This window comes from Aquarana catesbeiana, linkage group LG02 (genome assembly GCF_042186555.1).
Source record: "Aquarana catesbeiana isolate 2022-GZ linkage group LG02, ASM4218655v1, whole genome shotgun sequence".
NCBI classification, from domain to species: domain Eukaryota; kingdom Metazoa; phylum Chordata; class Amphibia; order Anura; family Ranidae; genus Aquarana; species Aquarana catesbeiana.
Genome location: NC_133325.1, coordinates 729843464 through 729859375, shown reverse-complemented (window position 1 = coordinate 729859375; position 15912 = coordinate 729843464). Strand labels below are relative to the sequence as shown.

The 15912-nt window shown below is 41.6% G+C and overlaps 1 protein-coding gene across 1 annotated transcript in view; it reads left to right on the top strand.

The window, feature by feature from the left end:
- Nucleotides 1–8263: 8263 nt before the first annotated feature.
- The window catches only part of SAMSN1 (SAM domain, SH3 domain and nuclear localization signals 1), a 165971-nt gene continuing 158322 nt past the window's right edge, over nt 8264–15912 (top strand). The window contains exons 1-2 of the mRNA XM_073617053.1: nt 8264–8382; nt 14263–14394. Of these exons, the coding sequence (XP_073473154.1) occupies nt 8359–8382; nt 14263–14394 (156 nt within the window). The 5' untranslated portion in view covers nt 8264–8358. The remainder of the gene's footprint in view (nt 8383–14262; nt 14395–15912) is intronic.

Here is a 15912-nt window from a genome sequence, read left to right as displayed (position 1 = left end):
TGTCAAGAAGAGCACTGTGGTTGAAACCATGGGTTGCAGACGCGGCTTGCAAGAAGGAACTAATTTATTCGGTTCATAGCTGGACACAGCCATCTCAAAGGTGACAGGTGGTAAGTCAGGCCTCATCCTTTACGACAGAAGACCAAAGCAGCAAAAAAATCCACCATTTAGACGCCATCTTCCCGAAAGATATATAGAAGCAAGATCTTATAGACCAAGGAAAGAATTTAAGCGGAATGGAGAAATACCCAATTGTCTTTTTTGAGGATACAAAAATCAAAACCCCCATCGCAGAGGATCAACAGAAGTCTTTTTGAAGGTGCCCCCGTCTGGCCTGCGATAGTGGGAGCCAGGCTCAGGCTATTCACGCAGGTTTGGACAGACCATATAAAAGATCCATGGAAAATATGCACCGTCCAATCGAGCCACAAGTGGAAATTCAAAGCCAAAATTCACAGAGACCATTTTCAATCTACCAAACTTCCATCATGTCTTCAAAAGCGAAGGCTTTTAACAAAATATGTGCTACAGTTGCTACAAAAACGCGTGATTGTAGAAATCCTACTCGATCAGAGAGCAAGAGGTTTTTACTCTCCACTTTTTCTTGTGAAAAAGAAGACAGGAGACCTGAGGCCGGTATTAGATCTGAAGAGCCTCAACAGGAAAATTCTAGTCGAATCCTTTAAGATGGAGAGCCTCCAGATGATTTTGCTGGCAATAAACGCAAAGATTGGATGCTGTCAATCGATTTGTCAGATGCCTAGCTGCACATCCGTATACACCAGACCTTTCAAAAATACCTTAGAACTTTGACGAAAATTCTATTACCAGTGATAGCATACCTGAGAGAAAGAGGATTAAAAGTTCATCATTATCTCGATTATATCCTCCTTCTAGCCGACAGCCAGCAGTCTCTCCTCCACCATCGGGAAATACTGATATCCACACTACAGCAATTCGGGTGGATAGTAAACTGGAAGAAAAGCAATTTGAAACCGACTCAGAGAATGACCTTTTTGGGAGCAGAACTGAATACCAACTCCAACAGAGTCCAGTGGGCCCAATGGCACATGAGAACATTTGAAAATTTGTTTTTGACGCAGTGGGATAGAGCATCAATGCTTCAACCGATCCTTATCAACAAAACGGTGAAACAGTCTGTATAGTGGTGGACCCAGGTCGGCAACCTCAAGCGTCATCGGCATATTGTTCCTCCCCGACCGGAAATAATCACTTCGGATGCCAGTCTGCAAAGATGGGGAGCCCACTATCGGGACCAAGCGGCCCAGGGACATTGGCACTTCCAAAGACAAGGCATAGTCTCAAACATTCTGGAGTTTAGAGCCACCTTTCAAGCCCTCCTAGCGTTCAGTCCATTCCTCAGGGGAAAAAGTGTCCTGATATGTATGAACAAAGTGTCAGTAGCCTACATACAGAGACAAGGTGGCACCAAGAGCCACACACTCTTGAAGGAAGTATGCCCTATCCTCAACTGGGCTCAGGTACATTTGGCAGACCTGAAGGCGGTATATGTTCCAGCAGTACAGAACCAACTCGCAGATGATCTAAGCAGAATCCTCGCCTCAAACAATGAATGGTCTTTGAGTCGTCAAGCCTTCTCTCTCCTGACACAGAAATAGGTTGTTCCCGATATCGATATGGCAGCAACCCCATTGAACACCAAGTGTCCCAAATTTCTGGAATAGATGGCCTACACCAACCCTGGGATTTCCAACTGGGATATAAATTTCCCTCAATAGCAAGATTTCTGGCCAGACACAGATCGACTTCCACGGTAATAGCAGTAATACCGTTTTGGCCAAGGATGCTGTGGTTCACAACCATTCTACAGCTGAGTAGGGATGGGTGAACGGATCGGCCGGAGCATAAGTTCGGACCGAACTTTGGTTGTTCGGATGTTCTGCGAACACCGAACAATATGCGGTGTTCGGGGCAAGCCGCCGAACACCGTTAAAGTCTATGGGACACTAACATGAAAAATCAAAAGTGCTCATTTTAAAGGCTTATATGCAAGTTATTGTCATAAAAAGTGTTTGGGGGCCTTGTCCTGCCCCAGGGGTCATGTACCAATGCAAAAACATTTTTTTAATGCTTAAAGTGAACAATAAAAATGAAATATTCCTTTAAATATCGTGCCTGGGGGGTGTCTATAGTATGCCTGTAAAGTGGCGCATTTTTCCCATGTTTAGAACAGTACCGCAGCAAAATGACATTTCTAAAGGAAAAATTGTAATTTAAAACTGATCGCGGCTGTAATAAATTGTCGAGTCTCAGCAAAATAGATAAAACTCATTGAAAATAAAGAGCATGGGTCCCCCCCAGTCTATTATCAGGCCCTTTGGGTCTAGAATGAATATTAAGGGGAACCCCGAACCAAAAATGTAATAAAAAAAATGCGTGGGGGTCCCCCCAAAATCCATACCAGGCCCTTCAGGTCTGGAATGGAAATTAAGGAGAAATGTGCGCAAAATTTTTTAAAAAATGGCATAGGCCCCCCCCAAAATCCATACCAGACCCTTATCCAAGCAAGCAACCTGGCAAGCTGCAGGAAAAGAGGGGTGGACGAGAGAGCGCACCCCCCCCCCCTCCTGAACCTTACCAGGCCACATGCCCTCAACATGGGGAGGTTGCTTTGGGGTATACGTATATATATTTTTTTAAGACACCCCCTGAAGTGTATTAGAAACAGTACACCATGGAATGCACTGTAGATATAGGCTACACTGGATGCAGAGTATATACATATATACAGTATCTCACAAAGGTGAGTACACCCCTCACATTTGTGTAAATATTTTATTATATCTTTTCATGTGACAACACTAAAGAAATGACACTACAATGTAAAGTAGTGAGTGTATAGCTTGTATAACAATGTAAATTTGCTGTCCCATCAAAATAACTCAACACACAGCCATCAATGTCTAAACCACTGGCAACAAAAGTGAGTACACTCCTAAGTGATAATGTCCAAATTGGGACCAGTTAGCCATTTTCCCTCCCTGGTGTCATGTGACTCGTTAGTGTTACAAGGTCTCAGGTGTCAATGGGGATCAGGTGTGTTAAATTTGGTGTTATCGCTCTCACTCTCTCATACTGGTCACTGGAAGTTCAACATGGCACCTCACGGCAAAGAACTCTCTGAGGATCTGAAAAAAAGAATTGTTGCTCTATATAAAGATGGCCTAAGCTATAACAAGATTGCCAAGACCCTGAAACTGAGCTGCAGCACCATGGTGGCCAAGACCATACAGCAGTTTAACAGGACAGGTTCCACTCAGAACAGGCCTCGCCATGGTCGACCAAAGAAGTTGAGTGCACATGCTCAGTGTCATATCCAGAGGTTGTCTTTGGGAAATAGATGTATGAGTGCTGCCAGCATTGCTGCGGAGGTTGAAGGGGTGGAGGGTCAGCCTGTCAGTTCTCAGACCATACGCCGCACACTGCATCAAATTACTCTGCATGGCTGTCATCCCAGAAGGAAGCCTCTTCTAAAGATGATGCACATGAAAGCCCGCAAACAGTTTTCTGAAGACAAGCAGACTAAGGACATGGATTACTGGAACCATGTCCTGTGGTCTGATGAGACCAAGATAAACTTATTTGGTTCAGATGGTGTCAAGCGTGTGTGGCAGCAACCAGGTGAGGAGTACAAAGACAAGTGTGTCTTGCCTACAGTCAAGCATGGTGGTGGGAGTTTCATGGTCTGGGGCTGCATGAGTGCTGTCGGCAATGGGGGGACTAAAGTTCATTGAGAGAACCATGAATGCCAACATGTACTGTGACATACTGAAGCACAGCTTGATCCCCTTCCCTTTGTTGACTGGGCCGCAGGGCAGTATTCCAACATAACGACCCCAAACACACCTCCAAGATTACCACTGGCTTCCTAAAGAAGCTGAGGATAAAGGTGGTGGACTGGCCAAGCATGTCTCCAGACCCAAACCCTATTGAGCATCTGTGGGGCATCCTCAAATGGAAGGTGGAGGTGCGCAAGGTCTCTTACATCCACCAGCTCCATGATGTCGTCATGGAGGAGTGGAAGAGGACTCCAGTGGCAACCTGTGAAGCTCTGGTGAACTCCATGTCCAAGAGGGCAAAGGCAGTGCTGGAAAATAATGGTGGCCACACAAAATATTTACACTTTGGGACCAATTTGGACATTTTCACTTAGGGGTGTACTCACTTTTGAGGGGACAGCAAATGTACACTGTTATACAAGCTGTACACTCACTACTTTACATTGTAGCAAAGTGTAATTTCTTAAGTGTTGTCACATGAAAAGATAGAATAAAATATTTACAAAAATGTGAGTGGTGTACTCACTTTTGTGAGATACTGTATATAAAGGTAGGTGCTAGAGTAGAATTTTAGGGCTCAGATGCAGATACATTTAGCCAGGCCTTTGCTGTGGGTTAGTCCTGGATGTTGTGATTCTGGGACTGGGAGTGTTCAGTGTAGTGTTGAGTGTGGCCACCTGTACTTGGACTCAGTGGTGCCTTCCCTGCTTTCAGAAGGATTGTTCTGGAAAGGGGGTTGGAGCTGATGTATGAGTGACAGGCAGCTCATGTGAACAGCCCCGACCAATTATCTCTGGGTATTGGCAGGGGGAAGGCCTCCCATACAAGCTGGGGTCACATGCTTCCAGGGAGGAGTTCTGGAAAGTAGGAACAGACAATGGAGTACTGAGTTGCTGTTCCAGGCGTCCCCACGTGGGGATGCGCCGTGCGTGGAGGAGGGATGGAGGAACCGTCAGGAGGGAGCTTAAGATAAAGATCTTCATCCTTAAAGAAGTATCAAGCTGCTGTGACCATGGAACACAGGACTTGCATGCTGGAGGAGATCTGGAAGGAAAGAAGTAGCAGTCAAGCGGAGGAGAGAGAGCAGCGTTCTGTGACCGGGGACACAGAACTATTATCCTCCTAGAGAAAGGTCAGTGTAGAATGCTGTGGCCGGGGAACACAGCATTAATAGTCATGCACTGGCTGAAAGCAGTAGTCCGTTCACTGCCATGTGTCAGGTCGTCGTGCGGAGGTACCAAGTCATCACCGGCCTGGTTAGCACAATAGTAGTGCCTTCCAAAGACTGTGCGGAGGTCTGATTCTCTGGGGCATCGTGAAGAAGTGGTGTGTGCTTCTGGCTCTTTTGATTTACACGGACAATCCCATCATGGTCTACAAATGAGGAATTATTCGGAGTGATTCTTCTTTGTTCAAATGGAAGTGAAGAAATAGGATATCAGTGTGTTTTTTGCAGTGAGGATTTGCACAAAGAAAGTGGAAGTAATAGTCTGCAGAAGAGTTATTCAAACTAAAAGAGTCTGGGGTGTAAGGAGTGTATCCAGTTATATACTAGTCTCACTCTATATATATATATATATAGATATATATATATATATATCTATATATATATATATCAAATACACTGCCTGTACTAATTGAATATAGAGTTATCACTGTATATATAGGCTACGCTGAATGCACAGTATATATATATATATATATATATATATATATATATATATACCAGTCTGACTGTATATATATATATATATATATATATATATATATCAAATACACTGCCACTAACTAACCTGCCTGCCTAATCTAGCTCAATCTTTCTATCTCCATCCACTATAACACGCTATACGGGAGCTGTGTAAGCAGCCTTATAAAGTGTGGGGCGTGATCTTAGTCCCCCTGAGCCATGATTTCCCAAAGGCACCCTGCCTTTGGCCAATTATGGCTCTCGCTGAGGAGCGTGCTGTGATTGGCCAAAGCATGCAGGTCAGGTGTATGCTTTGGCCAATCATCATACTGAAAAGCACTGCAGTCTTGCAATGCATTATGGGGCGCTCAAATTTGGCGCGAGCACCCCATAAAATTTGCTGTTTGGCGAACGGGCGAACTTACTTACGTTCGACTCAAACTTGAAGCTCATCTCTAATAGAGGGGAACTCTTCCAATGGGGACACTAGTTCTGGTGATCTGGGGTCCCCAAAACATTCCTTTATTTTGCAGGGATTTCCTCTCACTTCCTGTTCGGCTATGGGACAGGAAGTGAAGAGAAATCTCCACAATTGGACATAGATGGCAAAAAAAAAAAAACAGGGGTTATAACCCTTCCTTACTCTATCCAAAATGAAAAACAAAAGCTTGGCTATAGTTCTACTTTAATGCTATAATGAATGGGAAATACACAGTATATTCTCAAACAAAGGAATACACACCTGAGTTGTCACTGAGACAGAAAGTGAGTGATTTTCCAAGTAGACAAATATGCTGATTGCTACTGTCTACAATAGGTTCCTATCAAACAAAGAACCCAGTTTAAAACATTATCATTAGACATGCGGATTAACACAATGTACTGCAAAATCTCTCTAATCTCCCCATCTATCTGATATGTTGTTATTAGAAAACAAACCTACTTCAGCAAGGCATTCTTAGATAATAACAATAATGTAAATGCCCATGTAAGCTTTAAAATCAGTGTAGTGGATATGTAGCAAAGTCCCGGGCCTCTTTAGACCTAATGATGACCTCCAGAGTTAGGGAGAGCTGACATCCTTCTGTGTAGAGTGGGTTACAAGGCATGGTGGGTGTAATGCAAGATGAACAGGTGGGCGCCAGACACTTTTTGAATGCAAAGAGATTTATTGTCTCTTAAACAGAACTGTGGGAGAGAGGGTTAGGGCCAGGACACCTTTAGGTAGCTGCAAAGATAATTGGCAGACTCTGAGACTTCTATAGGCAGGCAGCTATACAGGTGAAGGCCTCCAGCCAGACACCACTTCTGTATAGGTAGGTTCGCTGTCTCCTATGGCAACAATCTTGTAGCTGTTACTTACAGCAATTCAATTCAACTATTTGCAACACGAACAGTTCTTAGTTTCCCCACCATCACTCACTGTGGGTCTACACTCAATGAGCTCCCAGTCTCTCTCACTAGAGGTCAGATCCACTAGCCACTGGATCCCCTGAGCTCTTTCACTGTCAACACTCAGTATCTTCCTTAAGTAATCACCCCCGCTTCCCTGCTGGGTCCCTGGCTTGGCACTCACAGATACTTTTCAAGCTTCGACCCCACTGACACGTTAGGTACCTGGCTTAGCACCCACAAGCGTCACCTCTGCTGTCCCGCTGGGTCCCTGACTTGGCACTTGCTGAAGTTTTCCCACTTCTTCACCGTCCCCGGTTGGTGAGAAGTCTGCTCTGGTACTGGCCTCAGCTCACTCACTGTGTTCTTCGGTAGCAAAGTGGATGGTCACTTAGTGGCGACAGCTTCCCCTCTACCTCCGACCACAACTGGTTCCCTGGCCAGTGGAACCATTACTTTACTTCTGGTTGGACTACAGTGCCAACCCTACGCTGCTTTTCCTGCTTCTGGATAGGCCCTCAGACAGCCTAGCAGCCAGATGTCCCCAGAATAGGCCTCAGGTTTCTGGCCTAGCAGCCCGGGGCAATACAACACAGACAGCCTTCCAGGTGGCACAGAACCCCAATCACCTGACTCCACCCAAATAAATAGGCTCTCCCAGCAGGCCAAGGGACCCAAGAAAATCCCTGCCCATTGGCTGAGACACCCCATTCATTCCTAATCTGTCCTTGTCATGCCCTTGTCTTATCTAATGTCACCAGCTACAATGCCACCTAGTGACAGAAGAGAGAAGTGCAGCAATTTCAGAATTAGGGTGAAATCAATTGATCTCCTAACAATTGGCCAAGGCAACTATCGCCTGGCAACTAAATTTGATAGCAGCCCTGCCTAAACATCAGGGTGCTATACATATATTATGTGGGTGATTATGTCACTCTTGACTAGTCACTTTAACCCTTGCATTTTCTATCACTAATTGTGACACTTCTTGTTCGTATGGAGTCCCTCTCTCTCTACCTCAATCATCAATATGTCATGGCTGCTCACTCAACAGCAATAGAGTTTCATTAGTTTTGAAAAGCCCACAAGCAATTTATGTATAACAGAAGCTTAATTTCAATGATACTGCTATTCGTACTAATTGTTATTTAATAATTATTTCTGGAGTTTCGTTTGTAGTTGCATCCCTAGAACACAGTTATTGGCGAATTATGTTGTTTTATTTGTTTTGTCTCTGAATGATTCTGTTGCTGGGTATAGTCTCTAATGTTCACTCTGAAAGCTTGTCTCATTTAATAATGGGCTCTGAGTCCCATGGATTACTGCAGGGATTTTGTCTTGCTGTAATCTCTAGAAAGAAATCTACAAACAGCTGGGAGGACACGACAGATCAGCATTCTTCCATTGGAACACAGCACAATTCAACTTTAAAGAACGGAGTTTAACCTACATTTCAAAATGAACCTGTTCTGCTTCTCGCTGGTAAGTGGCACAATTATTTTTATACTTTCAAAAGACAAAAAAAAAAAATCCTCAACTCCTAGATACAAAAAATATATATTTGGTATGGTATAAAATTGATGAATTGCTACTTGTAAGATCTGTGCATTTTTTTTTTTAATCACATACCGTTGTACCTATTTACCAAGTTATCCTAACTGTCCATAGTAAAACAAAAGATGGTGCTGGCAGTGCAATTCTTTCTGGGCCCCAGGAGCAAAGCATTATAGCTATATTGTTTTATTTTCTTTTATTTTGTACACAATAAATCATAGTTTCTGTTTTTCTTCTCTTACCTGTTGATTGAGCCTTTAGTGGGCTGATAAACACTACAGGGGTGTGATAAGACAGTCAAGTATTTTTATATGTAAAGTGACCGGATCGGTGTGAAATTATGCATGGAATTTTTGTTTAAAGGAAACCTATCAGGACAGAAATGTGTAATTCTACTAGTGATCTCTCTGAATGTGCTAGCTGCCTGCCTGTTCATTCCGGTCCTTTACTGAAATTAGGAGTTTTTATTTACCAGAAATTTTGGTGAAATTTTCGCTAATTGTTTTGGAGTTAATAGTTTTTGTACCAAAAGGGTCCCTCAATATATATATATATATATATATATATATATATATATATATATGTGTGTGTGTGTGTCTGTGAGTATATATATATATATATATATATATATATATATATGTATATATATAAATGTTTAACCACATGCCGACCAGCGCACGACGATGTACGTCGGCACAATGGCACGGCTGGGCAAATGGGCATACCTGTACGTCCCCTTTAAATCGTGCCATTGTGGGAGCGTGCACGCCCGCTGTGTACTCCGTGACCATGCCCACGGGGCCCGCGGACTTGATGTCCGCCGAGGGCCCGCGATCATGTCACGAAGGGGCAGAACGGGGAGATGCCTATGTAAACAAGGCATTTCCCTGTTCTGCCTAGCAACACAGAGATCTACTGCTCCTTGTCATCGGGAGCAGTGATCTCTGTCATGTTCTAGTGAGACAATCCCCCCCACAGTTATAATCACTCCCTAAGACACACTTAACCCCTTGATCGCCCCCTAGTGTTTAACCCCTTCCCTACCAGTGTCATTTACACAGTAATCAGTGCATTTTTATAGCACTGATCGGTGTATAGATGACAATGTATAGATGAAAAGTGTCCGCCATAATGTCGCAGTCACAATAAAAATTGCAGATCACCGCCATTACTAATAAAAAAAAAAAAAATAATAATAAAAATGCCATAAATCTATCCCTTATTTTGTAGACACTATAACTTTTACGCAAACCAATCAATATACGCTAATCGCAATTTTTTTTTTACCAAAAATATGTAGAAGAATACATAAGCTGAGAAAGAAATTTGTTTTATTTTATATATTTTTAGGGGAAATTTATTATAGCAAAAAGTAAAAAATATTGCTTTTTTTTCAAAATTGTCGTTTTTTTTTTATTTATAGCACAAAAAAGGATGTCAGTTTTTTTGGGTGCAACGTCGCACGACCGCGCAATCGTCAGTTAAATCGACGCAGTGCCGTATCGCAAAAAGTGCTCTGATAAGGAAGGGGATAAATCCTTCCGGGGCTGAAGTGTTTAAACAGTGAAAGGAAGGAAAATGAAACACCCAAAGTCACAGTGCACAAACCCAAATACCCCTCAAAAAAATGAACACCGAATAAATAAAGAAAAAAACTTTTTTTTTTTTCAACCACAGCAGCTCAATAGCCAAAATTAAGAGTTTAGGTTTCAGCAAAATTTTTGCCCAGAGATAAATCTGTTATTTAGTAGCAAAGTCAACCTAGCCAAAATCATTCCTATAATCCCTAGAGGCCAGCTATGGCAGCCCCCATATTTCTCTCATGACAGGTGTACAGTAATTTAAGTTATACCTCTACTATCCAGTGACGAGAAGCAAGTAGAGCAGACAGTGCAGATGGAAACAACATAGACTTTGCTTTTTATTGAATGTGCTTTTTGGAACAATCAGTGTTGAGAATTCGTCAATTTGGCCCAATTTCCATTTAATTCTGACTCTAAGCTGAATGCTGGGTGGGGCAGGAAGCCTTGGACACTGCTCAGTGCCTGAACTCCTCCAGAAAGAATTTATTAATATAGTGTCCCATGAATATAGGGGGCAGGGGTAACACAAACATAAAGAGAACCAGAGTCACTTGGGCTTAAGATCTGAATATCCCATCCTGTTCCCTTGACACAGCAGTTCTGTTGGTATAATTGGTGATACTCGGCTGTCATTTTGACAGCCGGGTCCCACTCTGTGTCCCTGGAGTTACCATAGCCTCTCCAATTTATATGTATGCAAACTGTGTTTTCAGGCATCATTGATAAATATCTTGTCACAGTATAATACGTATGTGTGAAATCAGGCATTGTATACTGTAGAATGCCTAAGAAATGTATGAACTGGCAAATTTCATGCATTGCCTTTAATATATATATATATGTTTGACCATTCTTCCAGAAACGCATTTGTGAGGTCAGGCACTGATGTGGACGAGAAGGCCTGGCTCACAGTCATGAATACATCCCAAAGGTGTTATAGCAGGTTGAGGTCAGGACTTTGTGCAGCCAGTCAAGTTCCTCCACCCCAAACTCGCTTATCCATGTCTTTATGGACCTTGCTTTGTGTAAAGGCAGGTGTCCAAATACTCTTGGTAATATAATGTATACAATATACTGTATATGTGTATATATATATATATATATATATATATACATATATATACATATATATATAAATATATACAGTATATGTATATGTAGTGGTACCCCCGAAGGAGCTGCTTAAGTTTGTTCAGTCCGTTACTCTGCCACTTCATACATTGCCTAGGCATTCTATAGAATTCCTGATTTCACACGTTGCCTGTAACATATACACTAAGGGGTTCTACTTACAACTGTTTTCACACAACTTTTACCCAGGGTGTGTGAATCCTGTGTATAAGCTGTGTGAATCTTGTCTAAAAACATGTATAAAGGGTCTCATTTGATCTGCACATGACTCAGTAAAGCAACCACATACAGTAAGTAGAATGGAAAAAGTTACTATTTAATAAAAAATATTCCTATTTAACCCTTTATAGAACTGTTATTTGAAAGCAGCCCTTCCTCTCCCTAACTTTCTTCTTTCCCTTCTCGTAAGTATTATTTAGCTGTTTTTTTTTTTTTTTATATATTTTTATCATTCATATTTTTTTTTTTGTTTTAATTGTTTCCACTTTTGTAGTTTTCCATTAAAAAAAACACAAATAATAAAGACTTTTGTTGCAATTAACTTTGCCTTACTTTGTCCCAGATTTTTTTTAACTATCACTGATCAAGGCTAGTATGATAAGATTTTTTCTGTAGATCGGGTGGAAAGTAAAATATTACTTTACTATTCTAAGTAATTGTTAAATCAATAGGCTCAAAGCTGAAAAGTATGAATTGCTTCGATACAAGGTGCTGGAGTAGTTACTTACATAAATGTGCAAGCTTACTGATTTAGGAAGAAATGTGTAGGTTCCTATTTCTTAGCTTATCTGACATGATTTCAGGATGATAATAGGGCCATGGCATTCAGAGACTAGAGGTCGAGTTGCTGCTCTGACAGTTGCCTGACCTCATGCTCATAACAAACCCTGCCTAGTGTATAACAGTACCACATAACATAGGGCTCTTAGTCGGGGAGGGGGGGGGTTCCTATATCTAGAACCCTTTGGATATAGGAACCAATTGATTGGGGTATTGGACTGGATCTCTGAATAATTACAAAAGTTAAAACAGGATTTACTGCATGAGTGAACATTAAATTAAAGAGGAAAAAACATCTATGTGATGTGTCAGATGACATGCAAATAACATTGCCAGTAACTGGACCTCAAAGATCAACAGCAAACACTGCTTGTAGATAGCTTGTGTATTTGTGTTTTGCCATTTTTATTTAAAAAATTAGATAAAATTTTAGTTTGATAAATATATTTGATAAAATAAATTTGATAATTTTTTTTGTTTTTCTGTATCTATTCATATGGAAAGTAGCAGCAAGCTATTGACATCTTTTGAAGTCATATTGGTACCTAATAGGACTGGTGATGATGATTATTTTAACAGTCTGGCCAGGGGAGTATGGGGACATGCTGGGCAATCCAATGGAGATCTGTAATTATAAAGAGGTTAACCCCCAGACATAACAGAACCTTTTAGCTATGGAATTATACCAACTAAAGGGGTTCAATGATAGATGCTGTTGTAGATGCTTCGGAACTGGAAGATGGTACATGGAAACTCCTACTGGTACTGCTCTTCTTCCTCTGTTCTGCACTGACATTCTTGTTAGGTGGACAAAGCCAGCCTAGCAAGTTCAAAGTACATTCCACAGCATTTGGAAGATTTGCTATCGTGTGAATGGTTGGATTATGTTTCATGTCCAAATGTCCTCTAATATTTATAGGAGGCCTTAGGGACTGTTGGTCAGGTTTCTGAACCCAAATTCCTAAATCTATTCTCCTAGTCTAGATTTAAAAGGCCCTACATCTGTCCAATTTTTCAATCTTCTTTTATTGCAGAAGGTACAGTAGAAGGGTTTAGGCTTCTATGCTGCAACAAGAAAACAAAGACTTCACAGCTAGGGGACAGAGCTGACAACGCTGAAAAACAGATGTCTAGGCAATTGAACAACAGATGATCTTTCTTTGGAAATGTTATTGGGCATTGTAATTGCTGTTCTTTTCCCCCTGCATCAGTGGGCCCATAAAAGTAAGGATCATACTACTACCGTGTGTCTTGTTTCTGCACCCGGAGCCTCACAAGCACTTCTCTGTTTAGAGCCCTTAGGTGGACCAGGTAAACATGTAGGCAGGGTACAGTTTACCCTCCCCTCTGTAGGTGGTGCTGTTTTGCTGTCCACTGTACAGAGGGAATGGAGGATGATACAATTTTGTTCCTCTAAAGCCTCCGTAGGTGTCACCAGGGGAGCAGTAGTCTGATTGGACACTGTAACACTGGAGGACCTCAGTGACCATCTTTGGTGAGGGCAATGCTAAAAAATAGCACTGCCCCACTGCAGTTGGCGCACACTAGTGAAGTGGATAGAGTAGGAACAGGATCCATGCTGGTTAGGAACAGTGCATCAAGTCCTAGGGAAAAGTTCTTGATGAGGAGGGACAGGGTAGGGACACCTCTGCTGGTTCCACCATCTCTAGAGCTGTGACAAGGATCTTGCCATCGGTCTGCCATGTACTGCTTACACCGCTAGTCAGCCTAACAGCCTCCCCTCTCTAACCAGATGCTGCTCCAGTAACGTAAGCCTTATTAGGGTTACGTTTTAAGTGCTCAAACTATTCCTATGTACCACTAACATCGCTAAGGGTTTCTGCGAGGCTTGTGTCAATGAGACGCTGATACCAAATTGCTTTGAGACTGTTAAGCAAATACTTTGCTGCTGTTGTCTACCTGGTATTTTTATTTTCACTTCACCAAATAATAACTGTTCCATTCTCCTTGGTCTCCTCCATCCTGGGTACCAACCAACTGGCCCCACCCACAAACAGTCCAGCCAATAAAGACAAATTATAACAAAAGGGTCAAAAATTGTTGATGGTTACCTGAATGCTTGACATACCTGATATACTGCATGCACTGTTTTACAGGCACCTGTTGTTCATTAGTGTGGTTTGGGTATTTATATCTCCTTCCACCATAGCTTGCCATGATCTTCTTAAGAATACACACTGTGGCCCATGTGTTAGTGTCTTTATCTCTTCAAAATTGGTAACATAAGGAGTAGTGGTAATTACCAAGTGAAGTAGTAGTTTATACAAATGTCCTGTTTATTGTTATTTTTCAGGAAGGTTCTATGGACAATCTATATGAGCCAGTACAGAATATCCAAGAAACCTCAGAGAACTATATTTCCAGGGCATGCAGCCCTCCTTGTACTTTCGTAAAGGCTGAGTACAATGAACTATCTTTTTCAATGGTAAGCAGGACATAAACATCATGTACTTTTTTTTTTTGTTAATAGCTGCCTAAACCTGTCAGTTCACTTCACCATAAACATGTAGCTACATTCATAGTACAGTGCATTGGTGCAGTGTCTTTAGGGTTGATTTACTAAAAGCAGCCTCTTCAATTTGCAAGGGAATTTTCCCTAGAGCTTAGTGAATGTGGTGTAGTTTTACTTAGCAAAGAATACTTAATCATGTGCAAGGAAAATAAAAAAACAGCGCATGATTGGCTTCACCTCATTCACTAAGCTCTGGGCCACTTCCCTTGCAAAGTAAACACCCTATTTACCTGGAGTAAATCAACCCTGTTGCAAGTGAATTAAAACCTGACTCCCACCAAAATGTTTTGTTTAAGCCTAGTGATACACTAGCAATGAAATCTCTTTGTTACGTCAAGATTTATTTGTCAACAATTATTAACATGACATTGATTTCAAAGTGCTGTAAACCATTGTAATAGCTCATACCACATACAGTGAGAGCCATGATTTTCAGGGTTCTCTGTGGGCAACTTCTTCTTTGATCGGCACATCCGCCATTCATATAAGCCTTGTATCTTCTTTCAATGAATGCAAAGCATTCTCTGTTTGGATGATGATGTCACCGTCCCTCCTCCCCATCACTTCTAATCAGAGAATGCTTTGTATTCATTGAAAAAAATACAAGGTATTTTATAAAAATAACCCTCATAAAAACAACAATCTTTAGCAATCTGAATCTCTTTTATACCCTATACTAAAATTATAGAGTTCTACTAAAATAAATCTTATGCCACTTACACACGATTGGACTTTCCGACAAGAAAGTTTTGTTGGCAGAACATTTGAGAACCTGCTAAGCAACATTTGTTGGCGGAAATTCCGACAGCCAATTTCCGATGGAGCATACACACGGTCAGACTTTCCGACAACAAGCTCACATTGAACATTTCCCGTCGGAAAATGCGATCGTGTGTACGTGGCATTAGATGTAAATATAGGTATGATGGATATGACTAAGCTTTCTGTTTTTTGCTTATTTGTCAGATACTAACAGAAGACTTATTTTTAAGACAGAAGAGAAAACATATGTCTAAGGATCCGTTCACATATAACGCAGAGACTGGTGTGTGGTACAGTCTGGTGGATTCACCGCACTGTTTCCCCTCCCCTCTTTTTTTTTTTTAAATAAACTTTAATAAAATGTCACACAGACATTTCATAAAGTTCAATTGGCCATGGTGCGGTGCGCAGTGGTGTGAACCAGGTACACCGGAGACAAGGCCTTGCAACGCGGTGGGACTGCACTGGAATAATTGGCCAGCGCAGTCTCACAGCATCTGGTGTAAATGTCTCTTTACTATTCTCTTCCGAGGAAGAGCAAAAATTCAAAAAGTGTGGCGCTATAAACTCCGTAAATAAGAAATAAATAAAATGAATCTAAATAATGAACACTCTTAAAATATTGAGTGATTACAAAGCAAACATTTCAGTGTGAACCAAAAGGTGCTT